Genomic DNA, 20,276 nt, shown 5'->3' with positions numbered 1-20,276 from the left:
AGTGTTGTAAAGTGAAAAATTGCACACGATAGCACAAACATTACTTATACACGACGTAGGTGGAAGTATCGATCGTTTTTAGCTTCGGATGGAATTTCGTGGAAGTTCGTAAACGTTGTTTCTTCGGCTCTGTTTCAGTAAATGGCTGCCGTTTGGAAAATTAATGTTTGTTAAATAAATTTGAAGCGAAAAATTCCACGACAGCCTGAAAATCGGTTATATACGGCGTAGGTGGAAGTATCGATCGGGTTTAGCTTCGAGTGGAAATTCGTGGAAATTCCTACGCTTCGTTTTTTCGGATCTCGTTCAGTAAATGACTCTAGTTCAGGAAATTAAAGTTTGCTAAACAAATTTTAAATGAAAAAGTACGCGGTAGCTTGAAAATTGGTTATATACCACGTAGAGATGGATGTATCGATCGATTTTACCTTCGAATACAAATTTCATGGAAATCCGTGCACATTGTTTCTTCGAATATCGTTCGGTAAATGCCTACCGTTTAGGAAATTACAGTTTTTTTTTTTTTTTTTTTTCAATAAATGTTAACAGAGGAATTATTATATACGACGCGGATGAAAGCATCGACCGTTTTTAGGGTCGAATTCATGGAAGCTTATAGTGTCTTTAACCCTCGGCTAGCGCAGGCCAGATCGTTATCGTCAACAATGTCGAATATCTTATTTTCTAACGAAGAATATTCTATTTATATCTTTATATGCAAATCTTTAAGCGTGATAATTACATTTACTTATGAAATAAAATCCTTCATACAGTTGTTGAATAATAATACGAAATCTAACAAGCGATAAACGCGATAAATCGCCTTTATATGTATCAAGAATGACCTTTCTCGATTCGTGCGCTAAAAACATACAGTCGGCAACAATGTCTATTGATACCATTTTTATTTATGGTTTTTGCGAACGTTAAGTAACATCCGCGAATAATGGCGAAGGTTGTTTTCCCTCTGGGAAAGTTGTACGCCATTGGCCTGCGCGCAAGTGACTGTAGCTGATCCTATAATTTCTCATTCCACTGCACCGTTGCCGACTCATCGAACGGTCGATGTGCATAAGGGGTCAGAAGAGGATAAAATTACAAAGTGGAAAGTGTCATCGGCGTTCGATCGGCCCCGTTGTCCTTGAATATCATCTGTAAAAGTCGAAGGACACGGGTCTACTGAATATCTAACATCATTAAAATGCCTTTAAACGCGATCGTTTTCTTTTCAAAACTTTTTAACATTAACCTTATCAGGCCCGGTCATTTGGCCGGTCTCGAAATTTAATTTAAAATTGTCTAACTTTATGTAAATTCTTCTATTAATAAAAATTGAGAAATCGATCGATCAGGTAATGTAAGAATTTACGCAAAGTTAGACGAACGAAAGAAATAAATGATGAATGTACAATGATAATTATATTTTGAAACTGGTCGTTTAACGAGGCATGGCAAAATTAGCGTTAAACCACCGACTCGATCGGTCGAGCCGTGTTTACTGCAATATCGAACCCACGTGTTTCGCACCTCTATCTCCGTCACATTTAATCGCATCGTTAATTGAATTTTATTTCGACTAAATAACTCTGAAAACTTCAAATTTTAGTCTTTTCGTACGACGATAATTTCTTTCCATCTCGGTAAATTATTTAGAAAATCTTTTCAAATTCTTTGCGCGATTCGTTACTTTAACATTTCTAACTCTGACGATTGTTCGTAATTTGAATTGTTTGAAATTTTAAAATCGATTTTCGTAATAAGAGAAGGTTAGCCGGTTCACGATTCGTCGCCAATTCTGCTTCAACCTTTTCTCTCGCAATTCGTTATGGTCTTAAAGAGCGAAGCACATGCCTGTCGACACATGGGCGACCTTTGGAAGCAACTTTTTCTATGCGGTCATCGAAGACAAACTTACAGATGTTCGTCTGCTGCACGAAATTCGTTACAAAAGACGCGTAGCATAGATAACATCTTGCGTTGCAAAAGCGGCGAGTGTCTGTAACCTTTCGCGTGTCCTTGATTCCGGGATCACGCCGGTGCGGTGGTTCCATGTACCGAAAAACGAACCAAGCTCCACCTTGCTCGCTCGTCGGCTCATTCACACGAACGTCGATCGATCCACGCAGATTATGCAATGGAGACAAACACGCCACTATTTTTACGGATCGCGTGCACCGGTGGTTCGCTAACAGGTGTATAATCGAACCAAGGGAATCGCGATGTCTGTCGAAGAAGGCAACGCGATCGAATCAGCCTGTTCCTTTCGTTTTTTTTTTTTTTTTTTTTGTACTTTACGAAGAAGAACGTTGCTGTGAAATTTCATGAAAAATGCAATTCAGCGCTCGCGTGTGTAGAGATCAAACATTTTTCCAATTAAAAGTAGGAATGTCGAGAATGATCGTGCGCTTCGGGTGAAATTCGACCGACAATTTGCAAAGAGTGGGAGTTGCTTTGAAAATGAGACAGCGGTAAGATAGAATTTCGCGTTAACCGGAGGAAAGATCGGGAATGAAATACGGCGGAGAGAACACGGTCAAAATGGATCCTGATTGCGATAGCATACTCGGTGCCGGGTAAATTACGGTTAAATATACGGGCGTCTGGGTGAATTGCGAGCGAAATTTGCGGAGAAGCGGCCTCTTATCAGAATCACGAAGGAAGGAAACAGCTCGTTGAATTAATTCTCGCTTCTCTCTTCACGATTCTACATTATTTCCAAAATATCACGTTCTTTCTCTCGTGAGATATATATCGCGACGCGTCTATTATTCGACGAAATACAATTCGGCCATGTTTTAAAGAAAACAAATTCATGAATAATTGAATCGATGTTTCTGACGAGAGAATCTATTTCGCGTTTTTTCCGTGAAAATGAATCACTCGCTCGCTAGTTTCTCTTTCTTTTTCCTTTTTTTCCTTCGGATTATTCCCAGCGTATGAAACGCAAGAGCGCGCCAGCGACCATTTCATTGAGAACTTTCTCAATGTCAGGTTCGCGACACGAGCCGACGAGACGCATCGACGAATCTGTGTGGGTACGCGTCACGACACGAATCACCTTCGGTTAGCGCCGCTGTCAATTAAGAATGTCTGTTTTCGCAGCCATGCATTCCTCGTGGTAAAAATACATTTACATACTTGTCGTTCGTCTGTCTTCTCCGTTCCTTTTGCTTACTGTATATGTACTTCTTCGAAAATGCCGAGGTTGATGCTATTTTTAGAAGCATCGATGCGTTTAAAGGGTATCACAGGCTGCGTTTAACGCGACGCTCGTAATTAAGACATCGACGCAGAAATTTTTAGCGTCGTATCTCTCTTATCGTATCCGAAGGGTTGGAAAATATGAATATGAAGCAGTTTTCGTATCCAGATAAAGGTACGATTAACATACGGCGAATCTTCATGGGAGATTTAAATGCGCCAATACGCGTGAAATGCACGTAATACGCAGAAATATATGGAACATTCGAATATTGTGTAATAGTATAGTCACTTCTCAGCGAACCAAATTATTTTCATAATATGAAATTGTTGCATTCGTACGAGGAATACTATATACGAGCGAGACAAAATTGAACGCACTTCGATCGAATTAATTAGCATGTAAACGCTGTAATAAATACAATGGTGTGCTAGAATCACGTTACTGTCTCTACGTTACAATCGTTCGGTAATTAAAAAGATCAAAGGATGGAAAGTAGGAAAGCAACGTTTGTGGAATCGACACACGTAACGGCAATTTATGTCTATGTATCTGGACGGGACTCTGTATACGTGTGTACCGTTGCGCAAGTCGACGCGGATAGAATATTTTTCGTTGTTACTCGCCGGAAACACGCGATTCTATCTAACGAGCGACTTTAATTGCCACTACCGATCTTGCTCTTCGCGCAATACGAAAGTACCGTAGAAGTTTATATACGCGTTCTTTTCTCAAAACGAGCTTCGATAAAACGAAGAGTAGGCTGCTGGGAAGAATCAACCGTCAGGATTTCCGATTAGCAATCAGACGGAAGCGGAATAACCTTTCTTGAACGCAACGGAAGCTCACGCGCGGTGACGCGTGATTGTATTTAAATGACCACGCGCTAAAAATCGGTGTCGTTCAATGCCACGTGCCGGCAATTCGGATACGTCGTTTGTTCCTTTCTTCTTCTTCTTCTTCTTCTTCTTCCTTCTTCACCATTCAACGGCTTTCGTTCGTACGAAGCTATTGGCCTGGCAACTAAGTGATTGCGGATTTTGTCATTAGGTGGTATTGACAAAACCCGCAATCACTTAATTGCCAACCCGATAGAAACAATATTCGTCCCGTGGAATTTCATAATACGACGATGCAAGGCTATTTTCGGGCGTCTTTGTTTTGCATGTTTTGCCCTCTCTTTCCACTGTAATTAATCCATTCATCGTGTTTGAACAAAAGAATATCGTATATGGATACTTCGGTCGACCTATAGCAACGTTATGTACGTTGTATGTGAATATATGAATCAACAAGAGACTAATGCAATAAGCAAAAGTAGTATTTACCGTGATCGTATAAAACGAGCGAATAATAAAATTTCAATCAACGTATGTAGCAGTAGTTTGAAATATTACTGTTTGAATCGATCGTGCGATGTAAGTTTAGAGAAACATACCTTATCTGATCTGTATTTTAAATACTACGTATAATGGTTTGAGTATAGATGCTTATCTTACAATGTTTTCCTGATTAAAAATATCGAGGTGGAGTGCGCGGAGATGGAACTGAACGGAATCTTTTATGCTAATTCGTCGACTGACTTTAACCGCCTGAAGAAAAAGCTAATTTTTATTCAGGAGACACGATTGTTCGTTTATTAACACACCTAGTTTAATTGTTACGACTTGACGCTTCTTAGTAAATTATCGTAGATCGCGATGTATTATCGTTTGTCTTGTTATGTTTATCCTCAGTTATATTTAACGACCGCCTCTATCGCCTTCGATCACTCGAACAAGAAACTTTGTAAAGCGATCTTCGAATTCAAGTTCTTCCTTCGAAGGATAACATATCCATAATTCTTCACGCATAATTCTTTTTACGCTGGTGATTCGCGAAAGTTTGAATGCTTATAGAAACTTTTTCGCGTATATCGTATGAGATATCTCGAAATTTCACTCCTAGTGTCGTCGTATATATAAATTGTCGAAGTTTGGAACAAATTCGAAAATGCACATACAATAGAAGAACGCAAGATGTAAGATCATTTAGTGCAAGTGGATATACCATACTTGCCAGAAACCACGAAAGTATTTGTAATCAATTATCTATTGTTATTAATTATGATCGTAATTATGGTTGTTATGTTAATAAGCCTGGACAATTCAGTAGTTCCGTCTTTGTCGTTTATTACATGTTTCAGCTGTTCACGACGTATACTATCTTTTTTTACCGAATATTTGCTCGCAGTTTCGCAGAAAATATCTCGTGCCTTCCAAGTTTTATCATTACGGCCGTTGTATATCGTTATGCAAATGAAATTTCAAAATGTTTTATATAACAAATATTTTTCCATACAAAGTGTATGGCAAATGATATTTCCTATTTTTACGGTCGAAAATGTAGTTGTACATTTCGCGTTGATTTTCCTCGAGATCGGCACACGAAGATATCAGAACAAAGTCCACTAAAAAGTGTGCCGTAAAATGCAAAACGAGGAATAGCGTAGCGCGATTGTATCGCGTTCGAACGGCTCTGATCGAGAGAATTTCCGGAATGAAGACGATAAAAAAGGTTCGATCGGGGAAACTAACGGAACACCGAGGAATATTTTCACGTTCGTATCGCTGTAACCACGGAGGATGCGTCGAGTCTTGAAATACGCGCGCGCGTGTGCCGCGCACGCATCGACGAGAGGCGTGTGGTAAAAAAGGCGCCAGCGAGGTTATTCTTGCATCGTCACTGATACATTTTGCATATTATCGTATGCAAATAGCGTTGTATAGCGATCCGACGAGCGAGATTGCCGCGGATGGAAACCTCTTAAAACCTGTATCGAATGAACGCGCGTGAGCACACTGAAAATAATTTTCGGCCCAAATATTCCCAGCTTTACACCGATCATATCGTGGAATTACGTCAGCCATATTCCGTATCGGCCGACGTGGAAATTTGTCGGTTCGGTATGCGAATGCAAAGCGAGAAAGCCACGAAATTAAACGCCTCCTACTTACTGCCTGCTAGTCCGATACTAGTTCGAGTTCTAAGCGATCTTTTGTATTTAACGACGAACTATCGCTATGTACACGCAAAATCGTGAAAGCATTCGAACGCTCGACGACACGTTTTACGAATATATCGTGTGTGTTGTAGGAAACATTTTAAAATTTCATCAGCGTCGTTACGAGGCACGACTGTATTCGTAACGTTTGAAACAAACGCGAAGGTATATACCGATAGAAGCTACGGGATAATCAAGCCAAGTATATATTAGGTTGTTGGAAAAGTGTTTTTCTCTTACAGACACGTCTTTTACAACGACGCATCTTTATAGAAACACGAAACCTAATCTGTCGAACGTTGCGATCTTTATTTTGATAGAACAAAATGGATCACACGTAATTCGATAAAATAATATGAAGCGAAAAATGTTGTGCATCCGTTACTTCCTTATAAAACGAACGAAACTTTTCGGACGACCCAATACTTCGCAGAAGTCGTAAAAGTATTGGAACAGTTAATCGTCGGTTAGAAATAACGACGAACAAAATGTTAAGCGAATGTTTGGAATTCCCTTTCATGGCAGCTATGTTAGAAACAGAAGCCGATGGGGTCACGGCAAAGCTGACCCTTAATGGATTAATATTAATCATCGAATTACTGAGAATTCTAGATAATTCAAAACGATAAAAACGTTTAAACAACGTTATGTACAGGATTCCCGTATTCGCCGTACCCCTTGATAGTTTACTTGGCAATCTTGTTTGTGGCTGTACATAGTCCACGTTGTAACGTAATAGAAGCACAAGCTCGCATGGTCGTGGTTCACGCGTACACAAAACGGCTTGTCTCCCTTTTCCTAATTGAAACCTAAATACACCGCCATGTCATCGATAATTAAGTTACGTCAACCGTTACAGTGAAATTTGCGTGTTCACCAGGAACAGACGTCCTGTTTGCCACCCTACCATCGAACGCATGATATTCAATTAAGAATAATATTTCCACTTTAGCATGTTCTCTCTGATACAGAGGAATATCTATTCTCGAACACGTCTATTCTGAATCGTGCAAAACACGATTATTCACAGACTGGTATTTTGCCACCAATAAACAATTTCTCTCGCGATCGAGTATTTGAGCACGATCTCTTCATAATTCTCTAGTAGGCATTTGCGTAAGGTGCCTCGGTACGGTCGGATAATCTGCAAGAAGGTGAAAAGATAGATAAAATACGTAATACAATTTTTCATACGACACGTCGTTGTCGATAAAACTGGAAAACGAATCGTCGTATCGTGTTGTTTGAAAGTTTGAAGTCTTGTTTACTACTTACGTGTACGTACAGCGAACTTATCGCGCAGCTGATTATCGACCACCACCGAATACCGAAAATTATACAGAATTTAAATTCTCGAAGAAATTGATAAGAAATACGTGATGCTCGCTGTATCACACAGCTGTTATATATTTTGCCGTGTGATCATCGTTCGAAACTGGAATAATAACTGCGGCAGGTAATTCAGTGACCTCTTTCACTTACGTCGGAAGACAGCTCTTTCAGTAGCGTCGATGATTTTAGGGAAACAGGTGGCGATGCTATTTATTAACGCGATACGCGCAACGATTAGAATTGGTTGCGTTGCGCGTAACATCGTAAGGTTCGTTCCCGAGCCGGGACACGACCGTTTCATCAGCAAAATCACCCGTGTAACATTTCTCTCGCGTTGTAACTATCTCGCGGCCGTATATTATTCCGTTGGACGTTGTCCAATCGTTGCCGCTAAACAATTTACGGATTATCGCGGCGGCACGCGATCGTCGTAGCTCGCGTGAGCTCTCTCGAGTCCAGTCTAGATGTCTAGAAACTGCGATTTGCCAAACGAACGAAACGAAAGGCGATAATGAAGCAGGCGCGCGAGTACTCGACCGTGTCGTACGCGAGGTGTCGTCCGTGAACCGAACCGTGGGAGAACTGTTCCTTGTTTACGGCATAATTCAACAGATATTAGGTAACAGCCGTGTGAACTACGACAGAGCAACACATGGCGCGCAGGGACGGCCGACGAATTTCTTCGCGCCCTCTCCTCCACAGGAAATCGTATGAGACGCGTGGCAGCCGCGCCAACTCGGGAAACATTGCTCTCCACTCTCCACCCGACGAATTACGGGTCAGTTTGTTCCTCTTCGTAGCCGTGCAACCGATGAAATTGTTATTTTTAGCGTGTGCGCCCCGTTATTCTCTCTCTCTCTCTCTCTCTTTTTCTTTCGTTGGGAACTTCACACTCGACTCGACGATTATCCTACACCACGATTATTCCGTCTTAAGATCTCTGTTACTATTCCACGAAGTAATTATGCCTCGACAAGCGCGAATCGTGAAATTGCGTCGAACTATTATATTATCGTTCGCAGATCGTTCGTTGGGAACGAATTGAAAAGGCTGTTGCAATAAGGAGCTTCGCTCGCTAATAATTCGAGTAGATCAATTCATAATCGATTGATAGAATGAACTTAGATTTTAAAGCTGTCATTGAGCGATATTCGTGGTAGTAAATTGTTGCACTTTTGATTACGAGATCTATGCCTTTCTCGTGAGATCTATGTTCGTTGCGGTAAGTGCGATTTAAATGCGAGTGTCACAGGCGATGGTTCGAGGCAAGCAATGTTTCAATACTTTCGATATTGCGCCTGATATTATGGCGAGAAATAAAAGATGCGATTCATCGTGTTCTTTTCATGTAATCTTCATTCGAATCCTTGGGAAATCGCGCGATAATCGATCAATAAAATTAATACACGTGGAAGAACTACGATTTGCAAATGTTATTCGTTTCGATTTTTCAAACTACGATCATTAACGAAAACTCCTTGCGACAGATAAATTCACGAAGATTAGATTTCGATTCTGTGACGTTGAATCTGATAACTTCGCGAAAAGTGAAGCTGATTCGAGGATTCGCGAGAGGTTCGGTTATAAACCGAGCGAAGAGAACGATACGCGTGATTCGCGAAAGTAATCGAACATTTCTACAAATACAAAACGTTATCGAATAAACACTGCGTGACGTTTTGAAATTTCATTAGCATTCATTGCAGCTACCTCTTCATTACCGCAAATCCTTCGATCGCTGTAATCGAAGCGGTGGACGCATGATCGAACCAATTTCTCCGAACGAAACGTACGACCTGGCAAAGCAAAACGAATTACCTTGATTCTGCCGTATCGATGAACACAGCACCTGGTAGAAAACGAACCTTAGACCGGATTTCGCCGATTCCCTTTCGTGCTCCCCTAACAACCAGAGAATCGTTGCTAATCGTGACGATCGAATGAGTCGACCTAACCCGCGGTTCATACCAGTTCATACTGGCTGACAGCTTATTAATTTCCCTTCGTCTTCGCGGTGGACTGCTAACTCGATTCTTTCATTAAGATCCCTGACCGCAGAAGTACGACGAGCGCGCGCGCGCCAAAATCGCTGCATTCGTTTCGCGTTTCGATTTAACCTGCTTCTTATAGCTCGATGGTCATGCGTGATTCTAGAAAAATCGCGTATTACACATGGTGATTCACGTACAGCGGCCGGTACGATTATTTCTAGAATTTGAGATCACGTAGAAAGAATGCACGGACGAAAAAACTGCTCGAGGTGGGAGGAGTCCTGTATCGTTTCGCAGATCTGTATCGTAAGAAGTAATCGTTGACAGGTGTTTTTAATGCAAGTTCAACGACTCGCGTCGCGGTAACGTCGTCGAACCTAAATACGCGATAGATATTTCACTTGCAAATTTGTGACAGCGATGTCGTTCCATACAATAGATAAAAGCCGCAGGGGAACAACGCGAGTCATATTTTTCGTATTTTACAGGCAAACGATATTCAATTAAATTTCATACATTGTCGGTTGATTCTCTGTTACCAAAGCTAGTCTTTTATTTTATTTTGACGGCAATAATAATATACCTTTCCACCTACTCTCACAACCTAAAAAATATTGACTGTCTTGATATTAAAATTCTGCAAGATGCTGAAACATCGGATATATTGAAACATTCTGTTACACCTTTTGTACGTTCTATGCTATTTCCGCAACTATATGTTCGGAGCCTACGCGTTCTCTCCAATTGCAACTATTTTATATTGAAATATTTCACTTCGGTCATAGAGCGACATTAGCATACAAAGATCAACAGAAGATATACACTTATCGTATCTTTCCTACGAGTTTTAATGGCGATGGAAAGCTTATACAAGGCGGGAAATAATAGTGTATTATCTGAGGAGGAAAGTTTACAATTTAGTGGAGCGAAGCACGCGGTGAAAACATGACTCGTGACGAAATCCGATCAAACTGCTTTTCCCTTCGGTCGCGGTTAATCGACGCCAGCAGACTTTTCGGCACGCGAACACGGCTGCGGTGTTGATCAAATTCGTCCACCGAATCGTAATTCGGCCGGTAATATAAATACACACGGACAGAGGAGGAGCGTAGAACGGTGTTGGTTGGATGAATGAGCTCTCGCGGGCGTACCTGTTTCGAGCACGTGTCGTCGCAGACAGAGAATCGGTGCCTGTCCTGTCGTTGTGTTTACAGCGTGGCCTGTGAACAGTGCGCGGCGCCGCGGGGGGAAACACTCGAAGCGGCCCGTACACGCTACACACCGTATGTACTCTGTACAGACTAAAAATATATCGTTATGCCATACAATTCTTGCGACGCTAAAATTGGAAAGCCACGGCGCGTCCGATCGGCCAGCGAGCTGGACAAGTTGAATCTCTAAACAGCGTTTTTCGGACTCCATTAATCACAATTTTACGTCCATATGCGGCCAGAGAAATACAACAGAACCATATCTGTTACTTATTATACGGATATACAGAGGCTCGCGAGAATGTTCGAACAGTTGTAGAAATCTTGTAAGAATACGTATATTAGGTATGTACGTTATACGGAATATTTTAAAATTTCATCGCCACTGTTATTATTGGGACTCGACTATCATGAATTTCGTATTATCGTATCGTAAGTTCAACTCTCGTGTGCTAACATGTTTTGTTATGCTGATCTTATAGCTATAGAAGAAGAAGTTTTCCTTATCCCAGAGAATACGCTTTATTCTTCTTTCAGAGGGAAAAATATGAATCGTATGTTAATATAATTTCTATGCTCGTTACACTTACAGCATTATTTATTGCGTTATTTTAATACATTTACACATACAAAATAACACATACATTTACAAAATAACTTACTTCATTTTTCTTTCACATATTACGTATTTCACTGCTCGTCCCTTATCGAATTCACAAACACTTCACTCTCATTGATATTTTGCAAATGGCATTACACGATGCTGGTGGGCAATTATTACTCGCGTTGTATAATTATCACATTGCACGAGGTCTTATTGTCACCGTTTCGTTTCGTTTCTTAGTTTTCTGTTTCTGCGTTCCCCGGGCTTTTCTCCTCGCGAACGTCTAATCTAGAATCTACGAAACGAAACAAAACGAAACGGGAGGTGCGTGTATATCGTTTACTAATAGGTTTTTTCGTCTTTGCCGTTCGAAGAATGCGGTTTCCCTTGAACCTTGCACCGTGATAGCCATGCTCGTCCGCTCGAGCACTGGCTAACGTGTTATAATTAATAATTTGCCTCGAACGTTACGGCTATTTATAACAACACGTAGACCGACAACAAGCACGATCGTTCATGCTTGTTCACGATTGTTTTCCTCGATATCCAGCGTTTTTATTAATTAAGGATTCGCCAAGAGACAACCTCGTTCCACGTTCTCGTATTACGGCGGCCGCGTGTCGTTTACGCCCGCGCATACACGCGACATACGCCGGCCGATGACTCGCGGTTATTCGTTCGTACATAGTTCTAAATAACGATGTCGAGTTTCTTGGATACCTGCGCCGAATTTCATCTAGATTCTAAATTAAGGCTAGGTGAATCCGCCTGCCATCAGGCCAATGTTAAGAGCGCAGCTTTCGCACGATCTGCGAATAAAACGGCCAACACAAAGCTAATAGCTTAGTGACGCTCGCGGCAATTCCTCGTACACGTTCACGGTCGCTTCGTTTTTATCTTGCTGTGCACTATAAACTTCCTCTCCGTTGTTCCATCTTGCTCTCTCCCCCTCTGTCTTCGTACACTATGGCTCATAAGTATCCGATAGTTTGGTCCGTAGTAACAGTACATGAATTTTATCGAGGAGTTAACGAGGAAATAATCGATAGAAACAATACGATACTTATTACGTTTCCTACGGAGTCACTTGGTCTATACGCTGACTACGAAAGATATTTCCACGTCATTGTATCTCTTACAACGTTTGTACAGTAATTCATTTACTATTCATTATTCATTAAGTATATCATTTGGCAGTATTTTAGACGCGATAAAACGACGCTTCGTTGAAAAATAAAAGTATGCGCTTGCCAATACACATGGTCACTTAGCTATTAACTGGAAGAAGTGTTGTAAAAATTAATAATCGATTCGATAGCAATAATATTATTAGAATTATTATCAGATACTTACGTACGCATATTATTATATCTTGTAGAAACGAGCAAGTGTCCGGATACTTTGAAGCGGTAGTGTACGTCGCCTCGTTCCGTTCACTGCTCGACGAAGACGCCTTGACATCGACGACACGTGATGTTACTCTGGTCCGTTCCCGAGCGAAATATCGAAGGATACTTTAATTATAGTACCGTCATCGATTGTCCCGCCTACCGTCCCGCTTCGTATTTCAAATGTACATATGCACCGATCTCCTCTCTCCCTTCACCATTCTGGAAGACCGAAAATTAACACTGCCTGTTTACACGGATCTCACGTCCGCGTCGGATCATCGAATACGCTCGAGTATTATCCAATACACACCGCGATGATAATGAGAACGACCATTACCGCGAGCGTCGCATTAATTGCGATTACGCGACTCGCGTTGATGCGAACCAGCGCGAAATCCTTTTCTGCCTTACGCAAGCCACCTGTCTGTTGTCGCAGGTAACTCGGACTTCCGATGGAGCCAGTCTCGTATAGTATGCAGGAATTTCGACACCAGTTTTCCATATACGCGCAATGTCCCGAACGTAACAGCCATACTTTGTCAATATATTCTATAGATCTTTTGATACTACGCGCATTCTGTAAATATTTGCATCTTTAAATCTTCCATAAATGCATAAATATTTGCGATCTAATAATAAAAATTTGACAACGTGTTCTAGGAGATATTCGATCGATTTGTTGCCACTACGTATATTCTGCTTTGACTCTTGAATATTTAAATGAATTCATAAACATTCGCAATCCAATTATGACGTTCTATAGTAATAAGAAGAATTTAGTGGCAAAGTTTGAGCTTCTAAATTTGTAAACACTCACTGTATCGTATATAGTCGTTTCGTACGAGTTGTATCGCAGATTTCTACGATGGTTCCGTCGTAGTCTGTTTTAAAAAGCGAAGACTTTTAGAATTTCTATTAGCAGGGAAACGCGAGCTCGTTTATTAATGTTGTTATCAAAGGGTCGATATTCTTGTACTTTGAATCTTTAGTTTGCTTTCAAAGAAGTTGTAGATATAAGATCTGATTGCTCGAGGAAGGAAAAGCTCATATTTTCCAAAGGGAAACTTATCTCTATGGATTTATCTTTGGAGGAACTGACACGGATTCTCGTTCTGGCGTGTCCTGATCGAACGCCTGCGTTAAGTCTCTTTATATCGCATCGGTCCTCTCACAAAACGGATGAAACGTTTCACAGGCTGAGATTCATAGGACGAGAAAATTCCGACCAACTCGAAAAAGAACGAAGGTAGAAGAAAATTACTTTCCTCGGAGCTAGTTCGTTCTCGTCGTACCTGCAGGGAGAATCTGTTTCTGTAGAAAGTTTTTAAAGGGAGCTGTAGCTGGGAAGAATAGTAATTTGTTTACATTTCATTTGCTCCATGTACGTAATGCATTCGTTTTTTTGCAAAATAGTGATTCTATGGATATGCGCTATACATTTTTTCTTCTTTTCTTTTTCTTCCTTTTTTTTCCTTTCTTTGAGAAATAGGAATTTATGCAGATTTGTAAAATAGAATTTAAGCGAAGATTTGCTTTGCTTATTAAATATCGCTTTAGTTTGAATATTTTACACATGTTTGTATAATATGCGTGGCCTATGTATCCTCGAACCTTTAAATTTTCCATAAATACATAAACATCCGCGCTTTAGCAACGTATATGATATTTGTTTCAAGTTCAAGTAGTAATTTATGTTACGTTAGTCAACAGAGCGAACTTCAACTGGCGATATGCAGATCAAACGTCCATATTTAGAATACAATTAGCGTGGAATTAAATGAAAGGTGAAGTTTTAAGCATTTAAATAGTAAATAGCGATAAGATAAGGAAAAATTTCGGAGGAATGACACTATCTTATGACAGGAATGCAAAGTTGAACGTCAAAGTGTTTAGAATTTAGAGCTTTAGTTAAGATTGATAAGATAGGGCATCGTTCAGCAACGATGACGCTGTCATTTACACGTAAGAACGATCGATCGATGTACGCGTGTACAGATGACAGAATATCTCTACATCACAATGGACATTTATTTTACATGCATCCATATATTTTTTGTTCTAGTTGAAAGAAACACGATGAATGAGTTTTTCCTTTCGTGTCGTTTGAATAGACACGTGCAAGATATGCAATCGATAAAAATTTATTGCGTGTGCACGTAAAATGCTTCTTCGAGTGGCAAGATAACGCGATTGTCGAGATAAATACTTAAATAATGTTTTCGCGTTTATAGACAGCGCTCAGCAATTTGGAGGAGATGCAGCACAATTCCATGGTGTATCGTAACAACGAGAGGGGTAGGAGCATGGGGGTTGGACCGATGCGACCTCGTCCGATGGAAAAAAGGCACGACACCTCACCGTACAGCGGTGTTCCGTATCTTTCACCACCGCCACCGGACACATGGAGGAGAACGAATTCAGACTCGGCTCTGCATCAAAGCGCCAACGAAGCCTGCCAGTCAAACACCACCATCCCCCATCGACGAGGTATAGATACGTTCAATCTTGCTTTTCCTGCTTTTCTTCGTCATCCATAGAGGACGATCGTTAACAAAGAAACTAATAATATTAAGGATACGATAAACTTAGCGAAAGATAGTATCGTAATAAACAATCACGGAAATTATATTATTGAGTAATATAACGGTAAACATTGATAATGCAGTGAAGCAAGGGTGAGGAAATTAGGTTCAAAGGAGGGAAGGAAGCTTCGAGATATGAAAAGGGTATTAGAAAGGTAGCGTGGGTAGAGTGTTAGTTAAGGAATGCCTGAGTGAAAAAGAGAAGGAAAATAGGAAGGACAGAGAAGATAGCAGAGAAAGAGAAGAATACTTTTGGAGAAATAGTTACCGGTTAGCTAGGATTGTAGAAAATCTCAGGCAGCAGAAGTTTGATGTAATTAAAGTTCTGACGGAACGGGACAAAGAGTTGCAAGGTCAAGTGCGATATCGCGAAATTTGGAACGCCAAATATAACAGTAGGTACAAATACATAAGAACGTGGAGAAAGAAGGAAAAGAAGGCAACCAGGGGCTAATTGCGAGGATAAGATGCGGATAACGCGTAGGAGGGAAATCGTTACTGGTTGGAAGAGTAAAAAAGCAAATGTATTCTGTGTAGTTTAAAGATAGATATCTTGAAACACCTATTAAAACGATGCTGTAGGATAGATTCTAGCGTATTGAAAGAGAAGATACGCTGGAAGATAGGATAAGAGATTTGAAAAAACAGCGTAGGAATATAGGTAGATACCGAACTAATTAAAAGCCAAAGGTAAACGCGCGATAGTACACGAGTTAAGTATAGGATAGTGTACATAGAAATAAAAAGAAATAAAGCTATATATGTGGGTGATTGGATGTGATGAATGCTACAGTTGTATGGGATTGAACGGGAGTTGGATATATAGCAAGCAAAGTTCGTTGGTAATTTGATAATCTTGCAACAATGAAATAAAATAATCATAATAATAATGTGTTTTTAAAAATTGGACAAAACCACCTTTCAACAGATCCGATATACGTGCGCTATATATATATATATATTTACATAGATATATCCATGGAAATAAGGACGTATTTAAGTAATCGTCGCTAATTAAGCCTAAGTGGATCTGTCTACCGATCAACAGTGTCGCGCGCGATTCCTCCTGTTCTTCACGCTCGAGCCGATCTAGTGTTCCTTTTTCTTGCGATCGACACGTTTTTCTCCTGTATCTGACTCGTTGTGATCCGATCACATCGCTTCGTGGAAACACGTTACTAGCGTTACAATGCGTTTTGATGATGCGGACCGCGTTGAAAATTGTACTGGCCGCGTACTATTCGCGGAAAAAAGAGCGCGCCAATCAGGCAGTCGCTTGTTAACCATCGCTCGTAACAGAATTGTGTCGCAAAATGTTTTATCGTGGGGGAAACACGCGTCATCTAGACGCGACAAATAGTCAATTTGTTCGGATATTCGATACGATATCTGCTACAGTTCAGCCAATTCGCGCCCTCGTGAATCTTCCCGCGCGATTTCCTCTTTTTGTTCGCAAATTGAAAACGAACGTTTTGCAATTTAGAGTCTGCGCTTTGTCACGGTCCACGTTTGTCTCGACGAGTACGCTCATTAAAGACACCATATCTATTCCATCCGGACAATTTTTCAGCTATGAATTGTCTGAAAGGAAGTTTTTTAAATAAAGAAACTGCTACGCTTTCTTCTTTGATTGCTGAACGCTAGAACCGAGCGTACTTCAAATATGGAATAACGAGACTAATTTAGTCGTTGCAATAGAAATATCGACAAACGAAATTTATTTTGCAATTTGATAGAATTTTGACGAAATATACGACGTCTTGACGAAATTGACTTGCCGTTAAATTTGTATTTGAAGAAAAAGAAAGGAACGATATCTCATCTGTATAATCGTAGAAACGAAATTTCTGTATATGATCGGATACATAATTCGATGACCAACACCGTACTCAGAGATTCTGGTTTATTCCCGTTTCTAAACCCTACACGACAACCCTCGAAGCTCACCATTTTAAGGCTCATTTTTTTTCTCGAAATTGTCCTGGCTATCGTTCCCCGACCCTTCGTTTAAAGAATCGTAGCGACGACGACGTAAATAGAATTGAACGTTTCACGCAGAGCGTGGTTAATCTAGAACGTAATCTTCGAACCATTAAGTCAGTTTTCGCGTCGTTTCTGGGATCCGCCCCGTTTGAAAAAATACGTGTCTCGCGCTCGAACCAACTGTGCTCCGCATAATAAACGCTTTCGGTTGCCGCGTAAATAATTCCGCCGACACGTGTCGCCGATGGCGTGTATTATTTCGAGAATTATCACCACGTTTCCCCTCCGACGTTTCTCGTCAACTTTTGTTTCGCTGCGATTTTCACGAAGACTCGTCTCAGAAATTCCCTCATTATCATATTACCTCGTTACCTCGTTGTACGTCCGCCACTCGGCCTCGAGTGGCTGCCTGGCAAATTTTCGACGAAGATCAAGCATTTTAAGCCTTGCAAGCTGGTTTCTTGTCTGAACAAGGATTTGTCACGATCCCCTTTTGGTCCGTTTAATTGTCTTCCTTGATTTAGAGGTCACTCCGATAAGATATAAGCTACGTATATACAGTAGACACTGATACTTTCACGAAAGTATCCGGGCATTTACAGACATTTTTCATGAATACGTTAATGTGCGTTAATATAAAATATCTTGAGACTTGATTAGCACCGTGATATGATTATCATGATCGTATTGGTAATGTTTAAAAGAAATCTGGAAATATTTATAGAGATTACAAGATATTTAGTACAATATATATTACACAGACATGCGTGGAATAGTCAATTATCTGTTACATTAATAAACTTGAATAACGTGTGATTATTTTCCTGTGATAATTACGTTCTTGAAAATAATTGTCCTTCTATATGAATATTAATTATGTATCTACGAATCCTATTATGTAGAGGCGGAGCAAACCAGTTTGGATTCTGAAAAAATTATATTATATTCTATTATATTCTATTCTCAATGCGCGCGCGCGTCTGTACGTGTGTTTTTTTTTTTTTTTTTGTTATAGAATATTGACACGAAAATTAGAAACCATTTTCTCGTTTTTCAATTTATTCAAATCATTTTATGACGGAAATATCAATAGTGACAAGTCGCCGTTTTATTTATTGCGCGAACTATTAAAAACAGAGTACGATACACGTTCCTACGATGGTCTACGTGTGAATTCAATTAATTGTACGTAAAAAGGTTTTACTTCTATCTTTTTCCCCGCGATATAACATTTGAAAATACATTTCCTGTAGCTTGACGTATAAATAAAAAGCGACCTCTTTGTATTTTTATTTCGTGCAAATACTCATTTTATTTTATACGACAAAAGTAAAAAGGTAAAAATGGAACGAAATACAATGTCCAGTTCGGCTCTTAACATAGCGTTACAAATGTTTAATGAATCAATTCAGCATCTCGCTATATTCTGCCCTGTAATATACTCGCGAAAAAATGGGCCACCGTATCGATAGAAAACGAGAAACTATTAAGAGCTTCCTGCGAAAGATTTGGAATTTGCGAACAGGTCTTTAGGAAGACGGGTCATTGGCCGAGGCAGGTTTTCCGATTCCGGTCGGTCGGATATACGCGGCTTCGATGATTCCCTCTTAATCTGTTACCGACCGGCGACACGAGGGGATCGGAACTGAAACGTTATACCCGTAGTAATGTTAGCAAGTAGCAAGCATTACATGGTGTTAGGTTGCTTCAACGAAATCGGACGCTCTGCCTTGGGTCTACGTATCGTGTGCATCACCCTCCAACTATGGCACGTTTTAAAGCATAAGAGTCGAAAAGTTGGAACTGAATTAATTGTAGAATCACCAGAATTATCATAATTATCGATCCGTAATTTTTCATATAAATTTTATAAACCTTGTAGATTCGATGTATTTGCTTTATTATTTGAAAATTAACGAAATATTCTGGAAATTTGAACTATTAAATCTTCTTGGAAATTTGAATTATTAATACAATGAAATTTTCACGGAAACTTGCAACTATTAACGTAATGAAATTTTCTCGGCAATTTGAATCATTAATATAATGAAATTTTCTCGGCAATTTAAATTATTAATATAATGAAATTTTCTTCGATGTTTGAATTATTCGATGCCGCGTTTATCACAATTTCAGTGATCTTTCTTTAAAGAATGTTTTCATCTTTGCGTCATGTATTCTTTAATCAAAATGTGCATCATATTCCATTACTCGTGATAATTATAACTATGCTTTACACAATTGTGGTGCTTTTTTTTTTATTACCATATATGTGTTTTAGATTTACTTTCGTTTACCGTATCCTTCATTGCAACTCCTTTGGCTACGAACTGGACGCTTTTTAGCCACCGCTAGTTCGAGCGTTAATAGTCGACAGATTGCCTCGAACACGACAAAATTAACAATATTTAGAATTAATTATCTATCGTTTGATCCTTCCTGGATCTTGCTACTCTTAACCTTTTTATCTTACATTTTACAATTCGTTGTACATAGATCAGCATACCATAACCGGGTCCGGGAGCGACAACAGGGACCTGCATTACGGATTCATCGAACGGCCAAGATCGTCCTGTGAAATACCTCGAGTGCCTGGAAGCAAGTAAGGAAACCTTTTCTCTCCCTCTGTATCGACCAGCGCGATATCAACCCCGTATCGATTTCGATTAGCCGGCTGAAGGAAAAAGACGGCTGAAATTTTGCGAATCTCGTGGAATATCTCCTCTTGATAAGTACACTGTCTATTGTTGCACACCAGTGTATGCATTATTTATACGTCGTGGCTATTGTACGAAGTTTCATTGTATTCACGACGCATTATATCGCACATACTAATGCGCTCGTGCACAGAGTTTATATAATTTTGAATAGGCACCGTTCGGTCTGTCCTCGGGACAGTCTTAAATTTTAGCGCGTTCGCGACAAGCGATCCAAGCC

General features: G+C 40.1%; 1 protein-coding gene and 1 long non-coding RNA gene across 8 annotated transcripts in view; one reads left to right on the top strand and one right to left on the bottom strand.

The window, feature by feature from the left end:
* LOC122576266 (CREB-regulated transcription coactivator 1-like) overlaps positions 1 to 20,276 on the top strand; it is a 64,539-nt gene that overhangs the window by 24,068 nt on the left and 20,195 nt on the right. For all 6 annotated transcript variants that reach the window (XM_043746345.1, XM_043746327.1, XM_043746319.1 and 3 more), the window contains 2 exons: positions 15,006 to 15,261; positions 19,836 to 19,941. In XM_043746345.1, coding sequence (XP_043602280.1) covers positions 15,006 to 15,261; positions 19,836 to 19,941 — 362 coding nt within the window. The remainder of the gene's footprint in view (positions 1 to 15,005; positions 15,262 to 19,835; positions 19,942 to 20,276) is intronic.
* Positions 10,594 to 14,437, bottom strand: LOC122576362. Of its 2 annotated transcripts, none has more exons than XR_006319733.1 (3): positions 12,737 to 14,437; positions 11,442 to 12,661; positions 10,594 to 10,869 (listed from the first exon to the last, which is right to left on the bottom strand). It is a non-coding gene; the product is annotated as an uncharacterized LOC122576362 (long non-coding RNA). The 2 variants fall into 2 exon arrangements; XR_006319734.1 differs by having other exon boundaries at positions 10,594 to 12,661; positions 12,737 to 12,993; positions 13,085 to 14,437.

This window comes from Bombus pyrosoma, linkage group LG2 (assembly GCF_014825855.1).
Source record: "Bombus pyrosoma isolate SC7728 linkage group LG2, ASM1482585v1, whole genome shotgun sequence".
Lineage (NCBI taxonomy): Eukaryota > Metazoa > Arthropoda > Insecta > Hymenoptera > Apidae > Bombus > Bombus pyrosoma.
This window is presented reverse-complemented; position numbering and strand designations above follow the sequence as displayed.